The sequence below is a fragment of the Danio rerio genome, chromosome 14 (genome assembly GCF_049306965.1).
Source record: "Danio rerio strain Tuebingen ecotype United States chromosome 14, GRCz12tu, whole genome shotgun sequence".
In the NCBI taxonomy this organism is placed as follows: domain Eukaryota; kingdom Metazoa; phylum Chordata; class Actinopteri; order Cypriniformes; family Danionidae; genus Danio; species Danio rerio.
The window spans coordinates 9,086,034-9,114,002 of record NC_133189.1 but is presented as its reverse complement, the minus strand read 5'-3'; the positions used below and the strand labels follow the sequence as shown (position 1 = coordinate 9,114,002).

The window sequence follows — 27,969 nt, the reverse complement described above, 5'->3', positions numbered from 1 at the left end:
TCGCTGTGGCGACCCCTGAAGAATAAAGGGAATAAGCTGAAGGAAAATGAATGAATGAATAAATATCATGTGATGATAAAAAGAGGCGCAATGTGACAGCATTTATGGATGCCTGCCAGATATATTATTGGTTTATTTTCTCAAAAAGAAAGACAACACTTGAAAATCTTAATAATTAATCAATGTCTAAAAGGAGCAAAAACTTCTATGTTTATTTCATGGGTTCTTTGAAAATACTTTGCTCTTTCTTTCTTTTTTGTGTAGCAAAATGCCTAATGGAGGGCATGGGATTGTGTGTAAGGGTCTATTTTTAGCACAGCGAGCTGCATTTAAATAAGTTGTTTGACTCTGTACTGTAAGAGTGTGTGCATGTGTGTTTACCGGCAGCTGCTCTGGTTGAGTGTCTTTCCTCTTTTTGTACAGCTCACCTCCCTCAAACTGCACCTGCATTCACAGGAGGGAGGATGTGATGTCATCTTGCGGATGGGGCATGGAGGACACGCCTCTCTGGCAGGTGTCGGAGGGGCGGAGCTTGGCGGCAGGGTGGGAGGAGGAGGAGGAGGGGGTGTCGTTGGCACAAGCATCCTGTTGGCATGAGAAGGTAAAAACAAAGTAGTATCTGAGAAATAAAAGTGCCTGACCTTCATATTCTGTAAAGATAACCGTCATATTTTATATGGGAGTCATTTTAGCGAGTGAGGTTTCTGATTCATTATATGCTATAAGTACACTAAACAATATTCATAAATTAAATAATAATTATAATAATTAACAGATTTGTTTTACAATGTAGATTAAGTGGGAAGTAGTAGTACATGCAATTGAACCAAGCATTAAAAAGCATACCATAGTATTACAGCTTTATTTTTTACATACAACATGGGCTGTAAAAAAATACGATAAAGTCTCATACTTGTTTTAATAATTGAATCAGGTTGTAACTTTTTGGGGTTTTTGAAATGATCTACGTGCAAAGTCTAAAGTGCATGTTCGAATCCACTTTGGCTATTTTAAGGACGGAAAAATATAGTTTGCGTGTAAAGCAGTGGCGCAGTAGGTAGTGCTGCCGCCTTACAGCAAGAAGGTTGCTGGATCGCTGGTTCAAACCTCGGCTCAGTTGGTGTTTCTATGTGGAGTTTGCATGTTCTCCCTGCGTTTGCGTGGGTTTCCTCCGGGTGCGAGTCCAAAGACATGTGGTACGGGTGAATTGGGAAGGCTAAATTGTCCGTAGTGTATGAGTGAGTGTGTTTGTGTGTGTGTGAATGTTTCCCAGAGATGGGTTGCAGCTGGAAGGTGCGTAAAAACGTGCTGGATAAGTTGGCGGTTCATTCCGCTGTGGCAACCCTGGATTAATAAAGGGACTAAGGTGACAAGAAAATTAATGAATGAAAATACAGTTTGTGTCCTGGCGCATGGTCTAACAGGGTTGTGCTTATTCTCCTAATGAGTTCTGGGTGTATAGGGGTTGTTCTGAGTTCTGAGGTTGAGCATAACGTGCATTAAACCAATCAGAGTCTCATCACACGTTCCTATTAAGAGAGTAAGTTGCATCATGCCATGGCGCATTTGTTATTTAAATGGTGGACTTTGTAAGTGAAAAAACTGAATGCTTCACTAAGCAGACAATCTGCAGCTCGAGGTTAAAGAATCAGCCTCCTCCATTCTCCATTTCTCTTTACTTTACTTTTACTCTTTACTGCTTTATACTTTCATGGAGGAAGGAAATGGTGGAAACTCACTCCTCTGAAGACATTTATTAGCCTACATATTTAATTTTATTTAAGCACAAAGATTTGGTTCAAATTTATTTCTAAATTCAGTTAGTAATTTCCAGCAAATGATTATATGAACAATAATAATAAAGTGTGGTCAAAATTTTTTTTTATTTTATTTTAATAAAAAATAAAAACTGCTTTTATTCTAGCCAAAATAAAAGAAATAAGACTTTCTCCAGAAGAAAAAATATTATCAGACATACTGTGAAAATGTCCTTGTTTATTTGGACAAACATCATTTGGAAAAAAATTCGAAGAGGGGTTAATAATTCTGAATTCAAATGTATATATAAGTCTGAGCAAAATTAAGACTTTTATACATTTTTACCATGATTTAAAAATGACAAAAATGCAATTCAGTGCCACAGTAGTTTAGATATTGAAAAACGTGTCAGGCATGTTTAGAGAAAGTATTATTTGATGATTATTTCAGCTCCAAAATACTAATTAATTGTCAATTTAAATGTATGCTTTGCTACTATCCTAGGATTTTACCATTTCTCAGTAAAAACATTTTAAATAATTAAAATAAAAATGTATATGATCTTTATATATATAATATATATATATATAAATATATATTATATTTTATATATTATTATAATAAAACCTTCTCCAGAAAAAAAAAAAAAAAAAAAAAAAAATTCAAAGCCCCCTTTGAATATATTTTTTCTTCTGGAGAAGGTTTTATTATAATAATATATATTAGAGTAATTAGGCAAGCTCGAACTTGCCTAATTACTCTAACCTGGCCAGTTAACCTAATTAACCTAGTTAAGCTTTTAAATGTCACTTTAAGCTGTATTAAAAGTGTCTTGAAAAATATCTAGTCAAATATTATTTACTGTCATCATGGCAAAGAAAAAATAAATCAGTTATTAGCAATGAGTTATTAAAACTATTATGATTAGAAATCTTCTCTCCGTTAAACAGTTGAAATTGGGGAGAAAAATCAACAGGGGGGCTAATAATTCTGACTTTAACTGTATATATATATATATATATATATATATATATATATATTTTTTTTTTTTAATATAAATTAAGACATTTATATAAATAAAGACAAGCACAGGTCAGAATAAGTCTGCTATTTCAACATTATTGCATCCATATTTTGATAATTTCACATAACAACAGTTACATTATACATTAAAACATGCACTTTCAGTTCAGATTCAAAACCAGCAAACACAAAGGTCCGAAGGTTATGAGAAACATTAAAATAGTAAGAAAGGCTTTCGCCAAGTGATTGAGTAACGCAATTCTTATTATAATTCCCTTTTGGACAAATCCGTCTCCAAGAGAATAATGTAAAAATGGACAAAGAGCATGTCGGCCCTTGCAATCATTAACCTAAGCCTGCATCTCCACATTATGGAGTTGAAATTGAATTCAGTAGCTGACACAAAAAGACCCATAATGCATTCTGAGCATGCAGCGGTTCTTCGGACAGCACCGTAGATACACTCTGGTTAGTGTTTGAGGTTCACTGGTTCATTGATGTCTCATTTGTGACGTGTCTGATGGGATGCTGACCTCCCCCCCTTCTTTCTTAACTAAATCAAAACTGAAGGGACGTGTATAGCTGAGAGTTCATTAGGAAGCAAATCAATCTTTGTGTGGAAGTGGTTTGAGAGGCTGATAGAGCGTAAGGAAGGGAGGCCGAGGAAAAGGGAGGGCCGTTCTGGCTGGCAAATTAGCCTGATTTCACACTTGCCAATGACTCCATCCATGGAGGAGTGAATGATGGATAGCAGGGAGGGAAAACGATGGCCTAAAAGAAGCGGCCTTCATTTGCCCCCACCAAAACCGGTGACGAAGAAGAGAAAGTAGAAAAGGAAGGACAGGAACTGTTGAATCCTCTCCCGTCAACTCGAGTTGATTAATTGTTGTCTGAGTGAAAGTCAATGTTGCATTAATGAATGTGTAATAAGGCACGTACGAATTTGAACAGAAACTCTTTCACTTACAAGCCGGTTTTAATATTTAATAATGTTTATGGAGCTTTTAATACAGTCAAAGAAAAGATGGATGTTTAAAGGGATAGTTCACTCAAAAATGAAGATTTTGTTGATTTTGAGCTTCTTTTTACTGTTAAACACAAAGGAAAGTATACTGAAGAATGGAGGAAAAAGCAGCCACTGACTTCCATAGTTATTTTTGTTCTTACTACAGATGTCAATGGCAGCTTTTCCAGCATTTTTCAGAATATCTTCCTTTGGGCTCTATTTTGACGGTCCATGTGCAGAGCAAAAACCCAGGGCGCAAACGCTTTCAGGGCGTGTCAGGACGCATTTTTGCTAATTTAAGGACGGGAAATCTGCTTTGCGCCGCGGCGCATGGTCTAAAAGGGTTGAGTTTATTTTCTTAATGAGTTTAAGGTGTGTTTTGAGAATAAACCAGTTAGAGTCTCATCTCCCATTCCCTTTAAGACCCAGCTGCATCGCGTCAAGAGCGCATTCACTATTTACAGGACGCAAAGTAAGTCTAAGTGGAAAAAATTAGCATTTCAAAAGCAAACAGTAAACAGTTAACAGTTTATTTAACAGAAAACAGTTAAACAGAGCATCTACTGCGTGAGAATGAGAAAAATGGATAACTTTCACTTTCGCTCTTGGATAGGGAAACCTTTACGCACAGACATCAATTAGTCTATAAATAATTAATTGCGTTTGTTAAGCGCAAATATTCATTTCAAAACTATTTCTAAATTCAGTTCTAATTTCCAGCAAACGAATAGATGAACAATAATAACGAAGTGTGTTCAAAAACCTGAGTTATATTCTAAAAACACATGCTGTGCCCCATATGGTCTAAAACCTAACAGGTGGGCAAATCTAAGCTTGTTTTTAATAAAACAAATATAAATATGGATATAATAAATAATACTGCTAATAATAATAACATTATACAAAAGCAAATTGTTATGAATGAACTGAAAAAGCCTCTTGAGATGAAGAAGACATAAAAGCAGTGATTTTTCATATTTATGTAGGCTAGAAAATAATATGTTTTGTAATATTTTAATCCTTTATATTTATATCCTATATCTATTCTTATTATATCCTTTATATATCCTTAATATTTAAATTTTTTCATATGTAAAGATATTTGCCTATTGCTCTCTTGTGCGTATTAAGCAGTGTGTAAGCGAGGTGCAACTCTGCACCGGAGTTTAGACCGGGTTAGTTTTGGTCTAATGAAAAATCTATTATAGATTCTCAAAATAGCAAAGCGCCAGCGGTCCGCCTCAGAACGCCTTCCTTTTTAGACCAGAACGCCTATGGGCGCACAAATGAGCGCTAATGCATTTGCAATTTAAACAGCGTAGCGCAACGCCTCAAAACGACTCTTGCGCCAAGCTGAAACTACCAAAAGACTACTGCGCCGCACCTTGCGCCACACTGCGCCGGGTGTATGATAGGGCCCTTTGTGTTCAACAGAATAAATAAATGTATAAAAGTTTGAAATTCTTCTTGAGTTAATATCGAAGAAGGTGTAATAGGGTATATGCCGAGCTAGTGCTTTTCCCATACTGATAAACTTCCGGTGACCTGTTATTGTGAACTTTTTTCCATTTTATATGGTTCCTTTTACAGCATCGATGTTGTAATGTCATTAAAATACATTCAGTTAAATAAACTTTGGCATTCATTTCGTTACTCTATCGTAAAACGAGACAAAAAGCCGTTCACTCGCACGCGCCCGTCAGAATTGGCAGGCTAGCGCAGAAGCTCCAAAAAATATACTGGGGTAAAATAAATGCTCATATTATAAAGACATGGCGGGGAAAATGTAATCTAATGCAGGGCTTCTTGTACAATCTGAGACCCACTTCATATCGGAAATCACTATTGCTGATTTTTAAAGAAAACAGCCATTAAACGCGCCGAATTTTGCATTGGCATACAGTTCGCCGGAAGCGCTTAACCCAGGTTACTGGCAAATTAAAAGTCTTATTATCATGCTTCGCCTTATCTCCTATTTTTCCCTTTAAGAATATTACTTAACTGCTACTATTATGTATATCAATAGTCATTTCTTTAATGACAAAGACATGTATGATGATGTTTTCAACAGTACCTTCACTCTCTGAAATAAAGTTACAAAACACAGCTTTTAAAATGTACACATTCATATGTAAAGGTACATATTAGTGCCTCAAAGGGAGTTTAAATGTTCCCCCTTGTGTTGGCGTGGGTTTCCTCCGGGTTCTCTGGTTTCCCCCTCAGTCTAAAGACATGCGCTATAGGTTAATTGGATGAACTAAATTGGCTGTAGTGTATGAGTGTGAATATGAGTATATGAGTGTTTCTCAGTACTGGGTTGCTGTTGGAAGGGCAGCTGCTGCATAAAACATATGCCAGAATGGTTTCACCCAGTTACGTGCATTGGATGCATGATCTGATGAATGGAGAGTGTGTGTGTTTTTTTTAAATTAATTTATAATTACTATATATATATATATATATATATATATATATATATATATATATATATATATATATATATATATATATATATATATATATATAGTGTGCACGCTTACATTGGCATCCTTTGCTTAGTCATATGTTGTTAAAGTTGGCATGAATTCAAAATGTACTCTACTTACTTTTATATAGTAGTGCTTGGTGTAAACATTGCACTTCATTACTTCCTATGAATTAAATTGGCCTCATAATGTTTAATCAAATACCACAATCTTCCTTCTCTTTAAAAACAAATTCACCTCTGGTCACATGAAATGACTTAAGGGACTTATCTGTTCTTTAGGGCGGGCTTTCAATGTGTGCTTCATTTTTGCCCAGTCTCTTTAGAAGAGCTACGATTTCCAGCTGTAAAATTAAACATTTTCCAACAATCCAATTGCTTGCCAAAGGACAAAATCAAGCACCACCTTACATTTAAGAAACCATTTCGATCAGGTGTAGGATGATCAGGAAAAAAAGCACAATCTTATCTTCTTTTTCGTGTAAAAATGCTGTTCATAAGTGCGACTGAAAACAGGTCATAATTTTAAACACTTCTGCCCTACAAACAGTTATTATTAATACAAAGGAATAATAATAAGATGATTTTTGTATAACATTGCAGAAGTTCTTTTATAATAAAGCATGATTAACATACATTGAGTTTTTCCCCATGTGTTTCTTTCGCTTTGGTTTCCCTCTGTGTCGCTTTCGGCCTCTTCTTGTTGTCTGAGGGCCTTGCCTAAAAAAACACAGAGTAAAAAATGTATTATGTATACATAAACATAAATAAGCACAATGATAAATTGTGTTTATTGCACAAAATCTTTAGAGTATATTTAAAGCGATAGTACAATCAAAAATTAAAATAACCATCATTTACTTTCATAGGGCTCTATTTTAACGATCTAGGCACAAAGTCTAAAGCGCATGGCGCAAACGCATTAAAGTCATGTCCGAATCCACTTTTGCTATTTTAAGGATGGCAAAATATACTCTGCTCTGCATGGTCTAACAGGGTTATGCTTATTCTCTTAATGAGTTATGGGTGTGTTTTGAGCATAATGTGAATTAGACCAATCAGAGTCTCATTTATTATTTCCTTTAACAGTCAGCTGCGTCGCACCATGGCACATTTGCTATTTACATGGTGGACTTTATAAGTGGAAAAACTAAACGCTTCAATAGTGAGAAAACAGTTAAACAGAACATCTGGAATAAAGAATGAGCCTCCTCCATTCAACCTCTTTACTTTTACTCTACTTCGGTGGATAAGGAAACAGTGTTGTTCACACTCCAGTTAAGACATTTATTAACCTTCATATTTAATTTTGTTTGTTAAGCAGAAAGATCTGTTTCAAAACTATTTTTAAATTCAGTGACTAAATGAACAAAAATAACGTAGTGTGGTCAAAAAAAATTATACTGAGTTGCGATGGTCTAAAAATAGCAACAAATCTTGCCTTAATGCGTCGTATTGCATCAGGTGTGTAATAGATTGTCAAAAGAAGATATTTTGAACTATGCTGATTGATGGTAACATCGACCTCCATAGTAGTTAAGGTATTACACTGTAAAATAAATCCTGGGTTCCACACAATTCCACAAGTCAACTTATATATGTTTACAAATTTAAGTTGATTGAACATAAAACAATTAAGTAATTCCCAAAAAAACTCAAGAATTGTGTTAATTCAGCTCATTTTGAATAAATAATCTGAACATGCAGCAATTTTTTTTTGAGTGGAAGTCATTTGGTGCCAGCCAGGGGCAACATAAGTTTTTTACATAAATGTAATATTAATATTACATTTATAAGTAATAATTTAATAGTAATACACTTAAAAATGTTTGTTTAATATGAGTTGTATACTAGTATTCCACTGTATTACACAGACAGGCACAGCCATTTGAGTTCTGAATAAGCCAAATAGGCACAACCCACTTGTTTACTGTGGTAAAAAACACTTTCTATATTCAACTGCATTTTTGTTTCCATGTATCAAATAAATAAACTGCCACTTTTCTAATTAAATGACACACATATAAATTTATATTTTAAAACTTACAGGCTAATTCACATATTTCATGATCTGCATGATAATAATAGATGATAAGTATTTTTTATTACTAGACAACACTTGATGTCTCTATCTCTGTAATGTACTCAGATAAACGAGTGCATTCTCTAAGTGCTTCTGTCACTGTGTTTAATGCGTTCTGTGCAAGACTGTATGGTATAGTTAATGCCACACAAACTGTAAAGTGTTTAATATTGGTAGTTCATTTTGAAATAAAAATAGTGAAATGTTCATTAAGAGTTACATTTTTTGCTGGAGGAAACAGCTGATGAGGTAAACGCTGAGGAAAACATGACTGCTCCCCCATGACATTGGGATACAGGTGATACAAGGTTATCTATATCAAAGAACTGCAAATAAGCAGATATTATAACAATTTATACAACAGTTCTGTCTGGTTCTCGAATCTGATTGGCTGATAGCTGTGATATATTTAAGTAATATTAGCACCCGTACAGCCTCTTTACCCTTTGTGTATTACTCCGCCCACATACAGCCAGCAAAAAGTAGACTCTACAGACCTAAAGTTTAAAAGATGCTTGCTCTGCTGTTTAACTGTCAGCTTATTATTTGAATCCAAGGCGGAAAAAAAGTAGTTCCTCATACTAAAGGGTATTTGAGACTCTCCATGTTTGATTTTGTTTTTATCTACACAATTATACCATCAAACTGTTGTATGAATGCAATTTCACACTCGTAACAGTCCGATATGGCTGTATATCGGCACTGGTGGGAGGCGTGCGTTGGGACTTGACCTGCAGCCTCAACCTCGTGCCAACGCACGCCTCCCACCAGTGCCGATACACAGCCATTTCGCACTGCTACTCGTGTGATATTGCTCATTTATCGATAAACACACACTTCGTTCTCTCGCTGTCCACGGCAGTGAAAAACTAAAGACGGGGAGGAGCCGAATTCTGTTTCCGTTTTCTTATCAAATTTAAAGGGGACTAAGGCGATTAATTTAGTTTTACAGCCCCGCTAAAATAGGCCTAGCAACGCCCATGGTGCCAGCTACTAGCATTCTTTAAAATATCATCTTTTGTGTTCAAAAGCTGAAAGAAAATCATAAAGTTTTTGATCTACTGAAAGGTTATTGCACACTGAATCCGAAATTTTCGGCCGTAATTTTCACAAAAAAAAAAAAAAAAAAAAATCGTGTCTCCGAAACTTTCGTCGATCATAAAAATGTTTAAACCAGGTTTGTTTTTTTTGTACTTTTCACACATGAAAAAGTGCTTTGAGAGGTGTTTTGAGAACCCCCTACATGCTGGATTCAATTGGAAAATTTCGAATTTCTCACTGCGCTGCATGGGTCCCTCCGATAAGGGCGTGACCACTCAATTTCGATGCCAACAGTTGGTCAGTGAGTTAATAAATATGATGAATGAGAACACACAGGCATGTGCGTAAAGACATAAAATGTACTGCTGTACAGCAACAGCTCATCTGTTTGTTTCGGTCGTTTTTTTAATGGTTTCATGATGGTGTGCTTTATCTGCCTGATTCCCCCTGAAGTGGGCGGGTTGTGTGACGCTTGATTCGGGGGACGTTCTGGGGGCGGAGTTTGCGTAACACACTGCGAGCCACTAGCCCGACAGTGGAAACGCGACATGATGTCAGCCTCACTGCTTAATCCCCCCAGCGATTGGCCCAGCCCGGCCTGATAAAAGCCCTAGCTCGCACTGGCCCGACAGTGGAAATGCGGCTAGTGACTGGCAGACCTCCGCCCTGCTGCTGTTCAAAGGAGTGTGTGTGTGTGTGTCCATACATTTGACGTACACGGCAGCCATCCATTATAATGTGTATGGTACTGGTAGTCTCTGTTCAGCATTAGTTTACATATGTAAATGTGCAAAGTATCACAAGCAATGTATCAAAATTCTACTGATTTTCTGAAATAAACTGCATTTGGGGATAATCCAGCGCAGCTCTTTAATAATGAGCTGAACTCTTTGTCCTCTCTTGGATAAACACAATATGCAGCCAATTCCTCTTTCTTTTTCTACTATCGCTGCTTGAACTGACTCTGAAATGTTTTGTGTTTTTTCGGGATGGATTAATTATTACACATCGGACTCAGTGTGCAAGGTTTGTTTACGTGACAAATTTTTCGCATATAAATATGAAAAAAACGCAAACAGAAATGTCAGACTTTAATGTGCAAAGACCTGAAGGGTGAGAAAATTATGACAGAATTAACATTTTTTGGTTGAACTATCCCTCTAAATTTTTAATTCAGAGATTTCATTCAGCGAGATCTTCGGATGACTTTATCATGTCTTAATTCTTGTGATTCTTTAGCCTCGGTCTCTCTTTGAGGCTCCTCAGGGGCCAGTGGCCTAATTAAGCAACAAAATGAATGTTCTGTTCCGTTTCTCAACAAAAGGAGGGTTCTAGGTTTCTGACTCCCTTCCAGAAGTGCAAGACGCACGCCAGCTGGACACAAACACACCCCCCCACACACACACACACACCAAAACAAAGCTTTTAGAGGGATTTTTTTTTTTCGTTTTACAAATGCAAATGACAAATTCACAGATTTTCTAAGGTATAGGGATGAACTGCAAATATTTAAAAAAACTAATTTTGTCCCAAGTTAGTCTTATTCTTATTCAAATGATTTTTTTCCATATGAATAAATCCCACATTAATAGAACAGACCGGCTGCAAATTGGCAAAAAAAGGGGGAGAACTACTTGTAAAAACTGAATTTCACAGCAAAGAGAAGTGTGAACCTGAGGATCAACGCCAAGTTCACACATTATGTCCAGTTAAATACATTTTTTAGCTAATTACCGCCTGCTTTTATCACAGGTCTAATTCCACTACTGATTATAATTAGCATACACTGATATCAGGAAACATTTGAATGCGGCCCAATTTTTCCTGTCCAGTCAAAAACAGTAGTGTAACTGTATGTTCACACCAAAGGCGGTGAGAGTGTCAAAGCTCGCTACATTGATCTCATATTTAAAGGGGCCGTTGCAGCATATTATATAAGTTACAGTTCCCGCATAAACCATGCTTTCTAGCTTGAAATTGTGGCCAACTTTCATCAAATTCATTTAATAATGGAAGATCAAGTTGCATGTGCTGTGGCTTTGCTCCACCTAATTATCCAATGTGTCCATATGTCTGAAATATCCTTAAGCAGCAATACTGATTTGTATTGTTGCATGAGTTCCCGTAAAAAAACAAATATATATATATATATATATACAGTTAAAGTCAGAATCATTGGCCCCCATGTTTATTTTTTCCCCAATTTCTGTTTAATAGAGAAAAGATTTCTTCAACACATTATCATAATAGTTTTAATAACTCATTTCTAATAACTGATTTATTTTATCTTTGCCATGATGACAGTAAGTAATATTTGACTAGATATTTTTCAAGACTCTTCTATACAGCTTAAAGTGACATTTAAAGGCTTAACTAGGTAAATTAGGTTAACTAGGAAGGTTAGTGTAATTAGACAAGTTATTGTATAACACTGTTTTTTTCTGTAGACTAACGAAAAAATAAATAGCCTAAAGGGGCTAATAATTTTGAACTTAAAACGGGTTTTAAAAAATGTAAAACTGCTTTTATTCTAGCCAAAATAAACAAATAAAAAAAAATCAGATATTATTATAATTTCCTTGCTCTGTTAAAGATCATTTGGGAAATATATATATAAAAAAATTCAATGGGGGGGCTTATAATTGTGACTTAAACTATGCACACACACACACACACACACACACACACACACACACACACACACACACACACACACACACACACACACACACACACACACACACAAACACACACACATATATATATATATATCATTAATGTACATCAGTAACTCACCAATAACTTTTTAATGTATGTTCCTGTCAGAAAACATCGCAAATAATTGAAAATCTGGTGACTGCAATAATCAAACCCTTGAGAACAACAGTGGTCGAAACCAAAGTTCACAGTGACTATGTTCTCTGGACTCCTCTCAAGCGGTGAACTTCTACATTCTGATCGCTTGCCGTCAAACCGCGTCATAGCTCATTACCATAAAATTGACTTGATTTCAACTCTCCTTGACACCCACACCGACGAAGAAGCGCCACACTGCTCCTCGACGCTTATTGCCAGCGGCTCCCATTGAAAATGAATGACTTTCGGCTACTTTGACGCTCTTATCGCTTTCAGTGTGAACGTACAGTAAAAGTATGGTTACTATTGCTCATTTTTTGAAGAGATGCACCTAAAAATGAAAAATTACCCCCAAGTGGTTCCAATCTACTTTCTTTTTTTCCTGGTTGAACTTAAAGAAGATATTTTGAAAAAAAAACAAAAAACCTGTAACTATTGACTTCCATAGCAGGAAAAACAAACACCATGAAAGTCAATGGTGTCCCGCTTTCTTCATAATGTTATTTGTTGTGTTCGACAGAAGTAAGTTAAAGGTTTGACTTGTGAGTAAATGATGACAGAAACTTTCAGTTTTGGGTGAACTGTCCCTTTAAGAGTTGGTCAAACAAACCTATACATTAAGTATAAACCTTTATCCTACACTTCTTGTGCAACAATCTGACATGTATTTTTCATCTATTCCATCGATTCATCTATTTTATCGATTCCGTGCAGATTTCGTAAAAAAGCAGTAGCTGAACTCTCTAACATCAGGGTCAGAGTAAACTAGTATTGGAGCAGAACAGACCGCACCACTTCTGCCTTTCACACACAATTAACTCAGCAAGCAACCATCTCCATGGAGTTAATGTTTGTGTGTGTGTGTGTGTGTGTGTGTGTGTGTGTGTGTGTGTGTGTGTGTGTGTGTGTTAGTGTGTGGTGTGTACAGCGGGGCAAAGGGAAGAAAGGGCAAATGCTGTTAACACTGCTTGTGAACCTTAACATCTCTCTCTCTCTCTCTCTCTCTCTCTCTCTCTCTCTCTCTCTCTCTCTCTCTCCCTCCACTCTCTCTCTTTCTCGCTCTCTTCCACACACAAAATCCCAAAACAACTATTTACCTGGTTGGCTCTGCATAAAGGTTTGCTTTTAGCCTGAAAGGAAAAGAAAACAGTTAAAACAGAATAATGACAATCACAATTAAAAGAAAGATGAATTATTATTATTACTATTATTAATGATAATTATATAATATTATAATTAAAATTTAATTGTTTTATAAATATATATTTATATATATATATATATATATATATATATATATATATATATATATATATATATATATATATATATATATATATATATACATACATACACACACACACACACACACACACACACACACAGAACAAGAACAAACATTGGCTCGTACTGTAGACATAAAGGACGATAAAGGAAAACAAAAAAAAAAAAGAGACAACAAACAAAACCCCATCATAGTCAAAGAACATAGAATCAAAACTAGAAAGAGTATATAACCTACATCTCAGAGGGGTCACTGGATTGCTCTTGAGATATAGAGTTGTCAAATAAATTAAGAAATTGACCACAAGTAGCTGAAGATTTTCTTAAGGACCTAGCTCTTACAAATCTAAATTTCTCCATCTGAATAACAGATATTATTTCGGATATACTGGAATGAAGAGGGTAAAAGGGATTTCCAATTGTTAAGCACTCATCTTAACGACCATGTCTTGCATTAAAAAGTTATCCAAAGTTTACCTTCATATTTTTAGTCAGTTTGACTGTAGTAAGTTGAAAAGTTTATTTGATTCATTTAAAAAATGTAGGACAGCAAGAATTTAGTTTACTATGCAGAGAGATTATATATGTTAGCATTGTAAATCAACTCAGAACCCGATGTATTAAACATAACTTGGATACAGAACTCAGCTCATCCTGCAATACTAAATAAAAAAGAGCTGGAACGATTTCTACCCTGAACGGAAGTACAAAGCAAGAATATTAGAAATTCTAAGTGCTGACAGTTGAACCAATTTGGTTTGGTTAGTTATGTTGCTGTAATGTAAAAGAGGGGTAAATTTGAATTTATTAGGTAATCAGCAAATGTCATTTTTTAAGTCCTTTTTTACAGTTTTTTTCTTTTTTTGGGTGAAAAAACCTTTCTCAATCCTGAGACATTGAAAGTGAAGTGAAGCAAACAAAAACACTGTCAAACCATTCCATGTGATTTCTGTGTTTCAACTGTAATCTTACAGAGCTCCAAAACCACTTTTTTCACCTAATAAAAACTTTAAAAAGATTTACAATAGGATCACAAATTTCTAATAATTTCCAAAACATGACAACAAAATGATTTAACTTGAAGAGTTTTTGCAGTAAGCCAGCAGTTCTCAATCCTGGTCCTCACGGCCCCATTGCAATGCATATTTCATATGTTTCTCTTACCGCTTCAGTGGTTTGTTTAATTTGACTGCAAGTGCCCTGCGAATTGGACATCACAGGATACTCTGCCATGATAGCAGATAGAACATGTTCAATTCAGAGAGTAACATGTGCACAATGTGACGTCCATGCTAATCACGTGATTACAGTTAAATGACTCTTCACAATACTTTAATAATACAAATACTGCAAACAGTTGAAGTACACTTCCAAGTTCGGCTGATTTCCCATATGTAGAGGGTAGAGAGCAGTGAACACTATGTAGGGAACAAGTCGATCTCAACACAGTTGCTTCATTGAGTGTTCATGTAATGAGCTGGTTATTTAATCAGTGTTAAACAAAGAGACATGCAAACTAAGCAGGATCGTGATTGAGAACCTCCTAAAACACACATAAAGGGATAGTTCCTGCAAAAATCATTAACCATTTACTTGTTTAAGATCTTTATGAGTTTATTTTCTTTATATTTATTTGTTTATTTTATATATTTATTTTCGATAAAAGGTATTTTAAAAAATAATGAAAACCTGTAACCATTGCCATCCATCATATTTGTTTTTTCTGACTACACTTAAAAAAATAGATTCATTGAATTTCTTTTTTAAGCTTTAAGGCTGAATTTAAACAAATAATTTTGTAATGTTCAACTTAATTTGTTTGTTTAAATTCATTCCATTTAAAATAGCTTGCAACTGTTACTTTAAAAAAATAGCAAATCCAATAAATATTTTTAGGGTATGGAAGTCAATAGTTACAGGTTTTCAGCTTTCTTCAAAATGACTCATATACAGGGTTTTCATACACATTTTTACTACATAAATTCTATGACTTTTTCAGGACTTTCAAGTCAATTTTCATGACCTAATGTTTCTTGTAATGTCTACATATACGTGGCAAATCATAAGAAAAACAATGAACGCTTTTTTTTACAGCATATCATAAAACACGCAACAATCTCTTTAGTTTCAATTAATTTTTATATCTATGTAAAATAGATGGTGCTTACACAGCTCTAATGATGTGAGCCAAGAAAAGCAGTAAAAACAACTAACCTCCCTTTCAGTATACAGATATTTGTCAAACTAATTTTAGATGATGTTAATAGAGTGTTAGAATAATAATAGTAGATAAAACTATAAAAAAAAGCCGCGATCACACTGAACTTTTCGCTCCATAGACTTCCATTCAAAGGCATGCGAATGCAGCAGACCAGAAACACAAGCACGTGCGACGAGTTTTACATTTCACTGCATTCGAAAGTTCAAGCTTGGTGAATTCGTACCTGCGGAATCGCATCAGGTGATTGTGTTAGATAGAAGATCATTTAAAATAATAATTTTAAAATATGGAGCAATCACTCACTTTTAATAACGTCTAATCATATTGTTTAATACAACCCAAGCTCATTCTGGAAACGTTGCCCCGCAGACGTTTCTGGAGACCGCGATTTACGTGGCCGGAGGTACGTAAGGCCGCGTTTAGTTTTTTTCGAGCGAACGCCGCTCCGCCCCTCCTCTTCGCGCTTGCTGGCCGACGGCTTGTCTCCGAGTGGAGGGCTTTCCCGATGCAACCAGTTTGTCCGCTTAGCTCACAGCGTTGCTTCGGCGGAGCGGAGGCCCCGGAGGAGGAGCTGGCCGCGGGGACGACGACTGGGATCGAGTCCGGGGAACAGCGGTTCCGGAAATCAGGTAAGACAAAAAACGGAAAGGCCGAGAACGCGGTGGGATCCGAAAACGCAGTCGAAATCAAAGACGAGGGCTTTTGCTTTTTTTTTTTTTTTCTGGACGGCTTTTGCAAACTGTCGCTCGGGTTTAGGGAAGGAGGAGGAGGAAGAGGAGGGCGGCCGAGTCGGCAGATCCGGCAGCTTTTCGCGCGAGAACGGCGCGAGCGCGAACGGTGCGTGCTCCCGCGAGGCGCCCAAGACGTGGAAAAGCGCGCACAGCGGTCTCTCGCGGATCCGCGAAAACAAAAACCTCTGGAATACGTACCTCCCGGGACGTAAATCGCGGTCCGCAGAAACGTCCGCAGGGCTACGTTTCCACAATGAGCCAGGGTTGGTTTAATACCACCTTTTTTCACAGCGATGTGCGACAGAATTTCACAAGCACAAGCTTTAGTGTGACTGCAGCTTAAATCGCTTTGGACAAAAACGTCTGCTAAATGACTAATGTAAATATAATTTACATGAATTTTCCAAAATCTTATGGGTTTTTCTGTTTTTCCAAAACTTTTCCAGGCCTGGAAAATGCCATGTAAAAATTCCCTGACTTTTCCAGGTTTTTCATGAGCGTATGAACCCTGTATATAACTGAGTAAAGAAACTCATTGAGAGAGAGTAAATAGTATAATAGTGAGTAAATTCATTTTTAGGGGGAACTCCCCCTTCAAGGAAAAAACATCAAGACAACATCCAAGACTATATAGTTAGTAGTTACCCTGGGGACTTCTCCATAAGATTTTGTACACCAGAATGGCCTTACTTAATGTAGTCTTCTATTGTGCATATAAGATAATGGTTTCAGCGTGTGAAAGTGTAACCATTATCAGTGAGATAAATGTGTTATCGCATGATAATGTGAGCATTAGTGGAGCAATCAGTCGGAATGAGTGTAAACACAGCTAATAAGGCTGGCTGGTTGCCTGTACGGTTGAAGTCACTCAGCTTGGTTAAAACTGCTGAGTTGAGATTTGTATGGGGCAGATCAGTATTACAAAGAGAGGATAGAAAGGGGAGCACATGTAAATGCTCAGACCGAACGCTCCGCTCCACCCGTGGCCTTAATCCCAACCCCACAACCTCTGAAAGGGCTTTTGAGGAGAACCTCACAATGACCTGATAAAGAGCTGATGTTGACAGCTCGGCGATGGGCCAGAATTAGTGTTTCAGGGGTGACAACTTTGTGAGACCGGGTACGGGAAGTACTCCGTAGGGAGAAAGGGTCAATCTCCCATGTGACAAACAGGGTGGAAGTGCATGTGTGTGTGTGGGAGGGGGGGTGATCTGAATTTCAGATAGGCTTTGGATTGGGTGTGTGTGTGGGTGGATTTACTTAACCATTCTTTGGGGACAAAATTCCTCCCACAAGTTGTCAAAATGTGACAAAAGCTGCTTTTCGAGTGGTTTTCAAAGGTAAAAACTGTTATTAAATTTAGATTCTGTTGGAAACAGATCATGCGTAATAACCTGACATTGATTAAAGACATAGTTCACCCAAAAATGTCACTTATCTCACATTTTACTTGTTTAAAACCTATTTAAGTTTTGTTAAATAACAAAAGAAGTTATTTTAAAGAATGCTGGATGGTACTTGTTGACGATAAAAGTCAATTGGTTCCATCATGGATTTTTAAAATATCGTTTTTTTGTGACTCTTAAAAGTATAAAACCAGATGAGGCAGAGTAAGTGGTGAGGTAATTTTCATTTCCGGGTGAACTACCTATTTAAGAGTGTGTCCTGTAATATTTTAGATGTTTTACAACTGTTCAAAAGTAGTTTTTATTATTATTTGTATTATTATTTTTTAATTTTTAATTTTATTGTTTATGAAAGTTCATTATTTTCAACAAGGCTGCGATGTTCATTCATTCATTCATTTTCCTTCGGGTTAGTCTCTGATTTATCAGTGGTCACCACAGCGGAATGAACCACCAACTTTTCAGCATATGCTCTTTCAGCTACAACCCAGTACTAGGAAACACCCAAACACTTTTGCATTCGCATACACACTAATTCACTATAGCCAATTTAGCTTATCCAATTGACCCTTTGCTAAGCCACACCCGAAAACCGCCACACACCAATCGTGGCTTAGCAACCGTAACTTTGTGCAGGAGGTCTGTCAATAAAGCTAAAAGTCTGAAAGTGGGGTTAAGTTGGTTTTGTTTTTGATATTCCTGACACATTCAGTGATAGACGGCAATAACACCTCTTACCCTAAAACGATCTTAACTGTTTCTTACAAAAATACAAAGCAGGTTATGTTTCCCAGCTGCCTTTTTCTTTTTCTTTTTTCGCTCAATATTATGAGCACTGCTCCGTTTAAGCCTTCCCCATAGTAGTCATACTAATATCAATCATATTTCCATCTGTTTCAAGCTACTGACATTTGAAATTACATATCAACAGAACAAAACCGAGACAAACTGAACACTTGCAATCAATATTCTTCACCCGCAGCTCTTTTTCAGTAATTTGTATCCCTCATGCCCATGCCAGAGCTAGATTTCACTTATGTTTTCGTCGGTCTGTTAGAGATTTAGTCATTGGTGATAATGTTATAGCGGATTAGTGTCTGCTTTTATATTTGGTGTCAGATTAATATTTGCTGGTAGGGAAAATCTATTTGTTCCTTTCTGCTATTTATACTTTGATTTGCATTTCAATTGATTTATTTATTCCACTTAACTGCAAATTAGAATAGAAACTGTATAAAAAGCACACAAACAAACTGACAGTAAAGGTACTGTACATTGTAATGGGTCAATGATGCTAATATTTGGCACAAATCCATCAATTTCTCCTTTCTGACTGCTCTTTCTGTGAATGAATTATGTAGAAGCGCTGTCCACTATCCATATTTCATTGCACAACATCTAATCTTTCAGGCTTTTTGGCTAAAAAAAAAAAATCATGGTTTAATTAGTTATTATTAGATTACATTTATATTTTACCTATCCTGCTGTGCATGAACTAAACTGTTGAATGGTCAGTGTACAAGGCGGCTAGGCTTTAGCTTTAATTCTGATTAAATAATTTTCTAATTTGTTGCCTACTATGTGGTGAATATACCCCTGTAATGCAAACTGCAGTCCTTTTTTGTCTGGCTTTCTCGGATAGCACACCTGATTAGCCAAAAATGACTAATTATATCCATGGGAATGTCTGACTCCGGTGCATACACATTGTAATAGATGTGCCAGACACGAAAGCTTGACAGGCGTAGCAACAGTAACTAAGGAGGGCGGGGCTTAGCAAAGGGTCAATTCGCCTATAGCGCATGTCATTGGACTGTGGGGTAAACCGGAGCACTCGGAGGTAACCCACGCGGACACGAGGAGAACATGCAAGCTCCACACATAAACACCATCTGGCCTAAACCAGCAACCTTCTTGCTAACCACTGAGCCACCGTGCCGCCTCTAAGCTGCTTCGTTTAATTAAAGTTACAGTAATACTGTCAAATAATATTAAAATGCAGATTTCAGTTTTTACTCCTGTAATAACAAAGCTAAGATTTAGCATCATTAAATCGTCATTACATCTTTAGAATCATGTGATTTTTCACAAGTTATTTTGTTAAGATGGTTTGGTGGTCAAGTAACTTTTTTTTATAAGCAATTTAAAAATAAAACTTTAATACTTTTAGGGATGATGTGACGTTAGAAAAATAAAATAAAATTGTATTCTTTAAGACTTCTGATAATAAATGTACAAAAATTTTATCAAAAGAACACTTAAAAGTTATAATATTATTACTAACTATAATATTATTATATTAGAACAATTAACAGTGTTTTGAATCACATTTTCAGTTGTGTTTTACTGTTTTACTGTGTCTTCAGATCTTAAATATTTGGGGGGGGGGGCTATTTTTCTTTTTTATTATGTCATATAATAAGATATTATAATTACATTTACATTTAGATGCACTCAAAATATATATATATTTTTGAGTCATTTTTCTTAAGTAAAATGAGCTGAAACAACACGATTCTTGAGATTTCATTTTGGGACAACTTAATTTTTTATGTTTAATCCATGTAAATTTGTTAAAAGTGTTAAAAAGTTAACTTGATCGATTTGTGTTGGGTCAACATGAATGAATTATGTGCAACCCTGCATTTTTTTACAGTGTGTAATCATTTAGCAGACACTTTTTTTTTAAGCGACATACAATTGAGGAGGCATTCAGTGATTCAACAAGATTGGGCAATACACACAAGAAGTGCTCAATATATGAAATATGACTTTTTAAATATTTCATTATATGTGAAATATCTGAGGCTCAGTGGTTAGCACTCTCGCCTCACAGCAAGAAGGTCACTGGTTCGAGTCCTGTCTGGGGCAGTTTTCTGTGTGGAGTTTGCATGTTCTCCCTGTGTTCAAGTGGGTTTCCTCCGGGTGCTCCGGTTTCCCCCACAGTCCAAAGACATGCGCTATAGGCGAATTGGGTGAACTAAATTAGCTGTAGTGTATGAATGTGTGTGAATGACAGTGTATGGCTGTTTCCCAGTACAGGGTTGTGCTTGAAGAGCATTCGCTGCGTAAAACATATGCCGGAATAGTTGGCGGTTCATTCCGTTGTGGTAAATGAGGGACTAACCCGAAGGAAAATTAATAAATGAATGAATATCTGAAACTCCTGACTCTTTAATAACCAGCAATTTTTTCACTTTCTTTTCAGATCCATGTAACTTTAGATGTTGCTTCACTGTTTTCCAGTGTTTGTGTATGGTTTGTTTCTTTGCTTGGTCAGTTTGTTTATATGCTTACAGGCTATAGGATTATATTTGCGACACAATTCTGCGTGCGATAGAACCTGTTTTGAGTGTGCTTTGACTGCATTTGCAGAAGTTGATGGCCCGATCAGATTTTGTGACTGTATCCCATTTCTGAGACTGAGAACAATAACAATATACAATATACAGCGGATAAAATAAGTATTGAACACATCATGTTTTTTCCTGGGAATAATATTTCTGAAAGGAGCTTTTAACATGGAAATGAACTAGGTTTTGGTAAAAACACAAACAATACAAACATACAAAATAAAACAAAACAAAAACAGTCTAAAAAATGAGTTGTGTGTAATAACAATGAAATGACACAAGAAGAAAGTACTGAACTACTAAAACATGTTTAATACTTTATATAAAAGGCTTTTTTGGTCATGGCAGCTTAAAGATGCTTCTCATTTGGATCGTGAAGTCACGTGCATTGCTCAGGTATGAGTTTATTCACAGACTTCAACAGTGTGTAAATCTATCAAATCTGAGCTTTAGTTTGTATTTTATATCGGACTCAGGTCAGGTCATTGGCTGGGCCATTCTACAGCTTGATTTTCTTTCTCTGAAAGCATTTGAGAGTTTCTTGGCTGTGTTTTGTTTCATTGTCTTGCTGAAATGTCCAGCCTGGTTTTATCGTTATCCTCCTGCTAATGTAGATTTTAGACTAAAGCAGCTAATATTAATTTACAATGATAAAGGTAAGAGGGTTGCTGAAGAGCTACTGAGAGATTTCAGCTGCTGTCTGGGCTTTTACTGCTTTTTTACACCTCCCTTTCTTCATGTGTTCAATAATTTTTCCCTGAGTCATTTCATTTTAGTATACACAACTAAATTTGTAAACTAATTAGATTAGTTTTCTTTGCATAACTATATTCATTTCATTGTTTCCAACATCTGGGGAAAGTTTCGAGTCAAAGGCACCTTTAGAAATAAGTTTTCTGAGAAAAATGGTGCAATGTTCATTGTGTATTTCCTTCACTGTAATTAATAATCTTTTATAAAAGTCTAAGTATAGTCAATTATGAAAGTCTAAGAAGTGGTAATAATTCTACTCTGTCTTATATTCCTAATCAGAAGTCGTCCGTAATTCAAGTAATACTGTTATTGGTTTTCAAGCCAACCAATCATTTCAGGGCAACTGTGCAAATCCAAAAACAGACTTTAATTGCAAAATTGATTTTTGCTTGCTCAATAAGTGTTTGTTTTTTTTCTTAACAAACAATTTTCAACACAAAAATGAGTTAATATGAGTGCAACAAGGAATTTTATTTGCTCAAAACATGATCTTTTGTGCACAGAATTGTTAACGTACATGCAAAAAGCCATTTTGCATGCGCAAAACATGATCTTTTCTAGGTAGAATTGTTAATACACGTGCAACATGTCATTTTGTGCACTTAAAACATGATCTTTTGTGCACAGAATTGTTAATGTACATGTAAAAAGCTATTATGCACGCTCATGATCTTTTGCACGCAGAGAGATCATGAGCGACACAATTCGCAGTTTGTGTTTGTGTGTGTGTGACTGTGTATCTCACCTGCACTCACACTGGTTGTGTTCAATGAAAGGCAGCTGCACAAGTTCATGCTTCATGTACGAGGTCTTCATGAGCTGTGGAGTTTAACAGAGCAGGAGTCAGATTTTGTCCACACACAAACACACACACACAGCCTGTTCCGCATAGTAATGACTTCATCTTTTATCTTTCGATCTCTCTATACAGTACGTGACCAGGATCCAGTCTGATGCATTACACTAGAGACTTCATCTCCACATGGTGAATATGTATGACTAACTCATGCTGTTTGTCCTCTGTGTCGTTTTTCAAGCATGTCTAAGCTCAGATAGCAGGTTTGATATCTTGCATGTTACACAGTGTGTTTGTATGGAGTTACTTTGCCCTCTAAAATCTGCATTATCGGCACAAATACTGCAATTATAGTTATTTTTAGACAAATGCATCATCAAACATGTTTGTGTTTGAGCAATTTTAAACAACCTGATCTGCAGGTGAGTAATTTGAGCATTGCATTCTGTATCCTTGATGTGCATGTAAAATTGTACATGTATGTGTGAAAGGATTGTGTGAAATTTTGTATGAGATGTGAAAGAGGGCAGCACCCGCAACTTATTTGCTTTTTTTTTTTTTTTTTTTTACAAATAATTTTCATTGTAGAATAAGAGTAAAATACATTCTGTGGTAAACATGATGTTGTAAACATTTGATCTACAATTCGAATTGTTCTGTAACACAAACAGACGTTCATGTATGTTTCTAATAAGCATTTTAAGAATGTTTGGAGTGTTAGACAATGGGCCCTATTATACACCCGGCACAATAAGGTGCAAGACGTGTTTGGTGCAATTTGTTGCTATTTTCAGACCAGCGCAGCCCTTTTGTGCCATGTTGTTTAAATAGCAAATCCATTTACGCCACTTTGAAGACTCGTGGGCGTGCTGGTCTAAAAAGGAGGCGTGTTAATGCATGTTGTTGCGCTGCTATTTTGAAGAACTGAAATATACAACGCCATTAACTAACTAAAAGCTGGTCTAGGATGCACAGCAATACACAAATATCTTTACATATGAACAAATTTAACGATTAAATGTTACAAAAAATATTATTTTTTAAATAAATATAAAAACCACTACCTTCATGCCTTCTTCATTTCAGAGGGGCTTTTCTCAGTTTATTCATGGCAATTTGCACTTGTATAATGGTAGTGCTATTAGCAGTATTATTTAATATATGCATATTTATATTTGTTTTAATAAAAACAAGCTTAGATTTGTCCACCTGTCAGGTTTTGGAGACGTCTGCATCACCATATGGGGCATGAGAATAGGACGTGTGTTTGGATATAACTCAGTTGTTTGATCACACTTCATTATTATTGTTCATTTATTTGTTTGCTGGAAATTAGAACTGAATTTAGAAATAGTTTTGAAACATCTTTTTGTGCTTAACAAACTAAATTAAATATTTGTAGGCTAGTGGTTGTCTTCAGTGGAGTGAGTTTCCTCCGTTTCCTTGTCCACGGAAGTAAAGGAGTAAAGTAAAGAGTAAAGTAAAAATGAAGGAAAGAGGCCAAATGGAGGAGGCTCGTTCTTTATCCTCGTGCTGCAGATTATCTGTTTAACTGTTTTCTCCATGATGAAGAGTTCAGTTTTTCTAATTACAAAGTCCTTCATGTAAATAGCAAATGCCCCGTGGTACCAGGAGTTTCGGGAAATCTTCACCCTGGCTGGAGTGTTTTTTTTTTTGAAAGTTTTGGTTTCAGTCACCCGATACTTCATTTTAGTGTAGACCAACAGCGAAACTGTTTTGAAAATACCCATGTTCATGTGGACAGGGTCTCAGTATAGGCAATTTAGCTTACCCACCCAATTGACCTGAACCTCATGTCTTTGGACTCATGGGGGAAACCAGAGCACCCGGAGGAAACCCATGCCAACACGGGGAGGGCATGCAAACTCTACACAGAAATGCCAACTGACCCAGCCGGGGCTTGAACCAGCGACCTTATTGTTGTGAGGCGATTGTGCTACCCACTGTGCAACCGTGCTGCTTGTATTTATCATTGTTTTTACATTATTATTAAAGTTGTTTAAATGTTTGCTGGTTTCCACCTCTTTCTTCCCTTTAACAATGAGTTTCAAAGCTTGTCACAGAGAGCAACCAAAACAATTGTACAATGTCATCCAACAATTTAGCTGAATGGATCACATGACAAAAAACGTACCATCGTTTTCAAAAACCTCCATATTCACAGTTCACACTAAAACATGAAACTGTAATTTTCAAATTCATCCACTTTGGGGAGCACTGTCGAAAAGGTTGGCTTAAAATGGCATCTTAGTGTGTGTGGTCATGATCAAACAGAGATTTTCTTTTTTTTTACGAAAACCTATTAGTGTGGACATGGCCTGAGTGTGTGGAATTTACAATGTCAAACAAAATATCCAAGTATCATCAATTACATTTACTACATACATATCTTATTTTGCTCTTGAATTGCAAAAACCCTATTATCAAAACCAATGGTTAATTCTTGCAGGAACCAGTGTTCTGTGCTTTAATGTCAGTGATATATGTACTCTATATATAGCACTGTATATATTACCATTAAAAACTCAGGGGACAGTAAATTATTAGCCCCCCTGTTTATTTTTCCCCCAATTTCTGTTTAACAGAGAGAAGATATTTTCAACACATTTCTAAACATAATAGTTTTATTAACTGATTTATTTTCTCTTTGCCATGATGACAGTAAATAATATTTTACAAGCAAATTTTCAAGACACTTCTATACAGCTTAAAGTGACATTTGAAGGCTTAACTAGGTTAATTAGGTTAACTTGGCAGGTTAGGGTAATTAGGCAAGTTATTGTATAAAGATGGTTTGTTCTGAAGACTGTAGAAAAAAATAGCTTAAGGGGGCTGATATTTTTGACCTTAAAATGGTATTTAAAAAAATTAAAACCGAAAATAAAACCAAAATAAAGCCAATAAGACTTTCTCTAGAAGAAAAAATAATATCAGACATACTGTGAAAATTTGCTGAATCTGTTAAACATTATTTGGGAAAAAATTAAAGGGGAGCTAATAATTCAGACTTCAACTGTATATATGTATGTATATATATATATATATATATATATATATATATATATATATATATATATATATATATATATATATATATATATAACCACACATATAAATTTGTGGTTGTGGCTGGAAGGGTATCCGCTGCGCAAAAAACATATGCTAAAATAATTGGTGGCTCATTTCCGTTGTAGGGACTCCTGATAAATAAGGCACTAAGCCAAAGGAAAATTCAATTGATATATAAAAAGCCGTAAAGTTTTTAATAAAATTAATTGTAACAACAACTATTAACATTTCTGAAGAATTATGTGACACTGATAACTAGACATTTCTCATCTCAGGTATTATTTACATTTTAGAATACATATAAAAAGAAGTGATTTATTTTATTATTATTACTATTATTATTATTTTTTAATAGTAATATTATTATTATTATTAATAATAATAATAACATAACAAGCAATATTGCTGTATTTTTGACCATTCAAATATACTTCATTGCAACTTTTTACCATCGCAAACTTTTAAAAAGGTCCCCAACGCCCCATTCACACGGGGCTTCAGCGTCAATGCTTGACTGAAGGCATGTCTAAAGTTGGGGCTGAATCGATCGTCACAGCAGCGTCAGCCAATAAAATTCAGTCAGCAATAGGCCACTGTCTAGCTGGTGTATTTGTATACAGCGATCTGATTGGCTGACGCTTTTGTCTGCGCTTGAAAAGTTGAGCTAGTCCCAATTTCTGCAGCGAGCAACGCCTCTGAAGCGGCGCCGACAGATCCACAATGCAGTTCGGCAACGCCTGAGGTCACCAATTCAAAGTGAATAGGAAGCGTTGATGCTGACGCCCCGTGTGAATGGGGCATAAAGGTATTTAGATATAAGAGTGTATGAAAGCCAATGTATTAAAGAGAAGGAAAATGAAAACAAATGGCATTTATTTTAATGATATATAAATCAAAACAATTATTAAATGTAATAATTAGATGTAAAAATCTAACAATGTTCTTGATCTGACCTGTATATAAAAAAGTAAACGAAATTGTATTAAAACGATTTAATGATTCAAACTTGCTGACACATGAAACCTAGTGGTTGCAAGTGTCCAATTATAAAAATTTAAAAGGATAATTACTATTTTGGGGCTGCACTGCATTCTTCATAATAGTCATCAAGTGATTTTTGCTCTAAATATGCCAGTTTTATAAATCATAATAGTGCATTTTAGTTGGCGTCTTACATAAATTATGGTAACTGTTTTATAGCCACTACATTTTGCTCATAAACTAATAAATTAATCAATTAAACAATTTAACCAAACATATTTTAACTTTGTCTCACACACCTCACGCACAATTATTTCTCCAACAGATGTTTGCTGCCTTATAAACATTAACATAATATATATCGTGTTTTTAAGCACTGTGACACTTGATGTCAAACGTTCATGAACCCTGACCTCAGTTAACGTGATAAATGGACACCTGCGTGACCTGCGTGCGCTGCATTAGTGTCTACCTCCATGACAAGTGTGTGTGTTTGTGAAGGCACACACTCCAGGGCCTCATCAGAGCAGCAGCCTCCACAGCGGCGCAGTGTTACACACGACGGCAGAAAGAGGTGATTCGTCTCCCACGGAAACTCCTGCCAAACCTCCACCAGCGTCTCTCTGGGGTGACATCCGCTTCTCTGAAACACATCCAGCCACCTCACCACTGAGAGACACACAGAGAGAGAGAGAATCACTGTTGTGTCTGCATGACTGAGCTTTTAATAGAAGTCTATGGGACAAGACATGAATTAGATAATTTGCTTTATTGTGAAGTCAGACAAGGCAAGTTTATTTAAATAGCACATTTCATACACAATGGTAATTAATAGTGCTTTACATTAAAAAGAAGAGGAAAAAATGAAATTGACATTTAAAAATCTGTTAAAACAGGTTTTAAAGAATCAAAAAAAGACTTAATAGTGCAATTTGTCGGAGTCAAGTCTGTAAAGGCACAGCTAAACAGATGTGTTTTAAGCAACCCGGGCTCATTGTGGAAACGTAGTCCCACGGACGTTTCTGGAGACCGCGGAATACGTCCCGGCGGGTACGTACGGCTGCAGTTTTTGTTTTTGCGAACCCGCGAGAGGCCGCTGTTG

At 36.1% G+C, this 27,969-nt stretch overlaps 1 protein-coding gene and 1 long non-coding RNA gene across 8 annotated transcripts in view; one reads left to right on the top strand and one right to left on the bottom strand.

Moving 5' to 3' along the window:
- vegfba (vascular endothelial growth factor Ba) overlaps nt 1-27,969 on the bottom strand; it is a 69,064-nt gene that overhangs the window by 8,189 nt on the left and 32,906 nt on the right. For all 7 annotated transcript variants that reach the window (XR_012390205.1, XR_012390206.1, XR_012390207.1 and 4 more), the window contains exons 3-7: nt 27,340-27,536; nt 22,746-22,819; nt 13,350-13,382; nt 6,909-6,992; nt 382-585 (exon numbers count right to left, since the gene is read on the bottom strand). Coding sequence is in view for 2 of the 7 variants with exons in the window: in XM_005157162.6 (XP_005157219.3) it covers nt 382-585; nt 6,909-6,992; nt 13,350-13,382; nt 22,746-22,819; nt 27,340-27,536 (592 nt within the window). In the remaining 5 variants the exon portion in view is untranslated. The remainder of the gene's footprint in view (nt 1-381; nt 586-6,908; nt 6,993-13,349; nt 13,383-22,745; nt 22,820-27,339; nt 27,537-27,969) is intronic.
- Nucleotides 424-23,362, top strand: LOC141377684 (uncharacterized). Its single transcript, XR_012390215.1, has 2 exons — nt 424-601; nt 22,932-23,362. It is a non-coding gene; the product is annotated as an uncharacterized lncRNA (long non-coding RNA).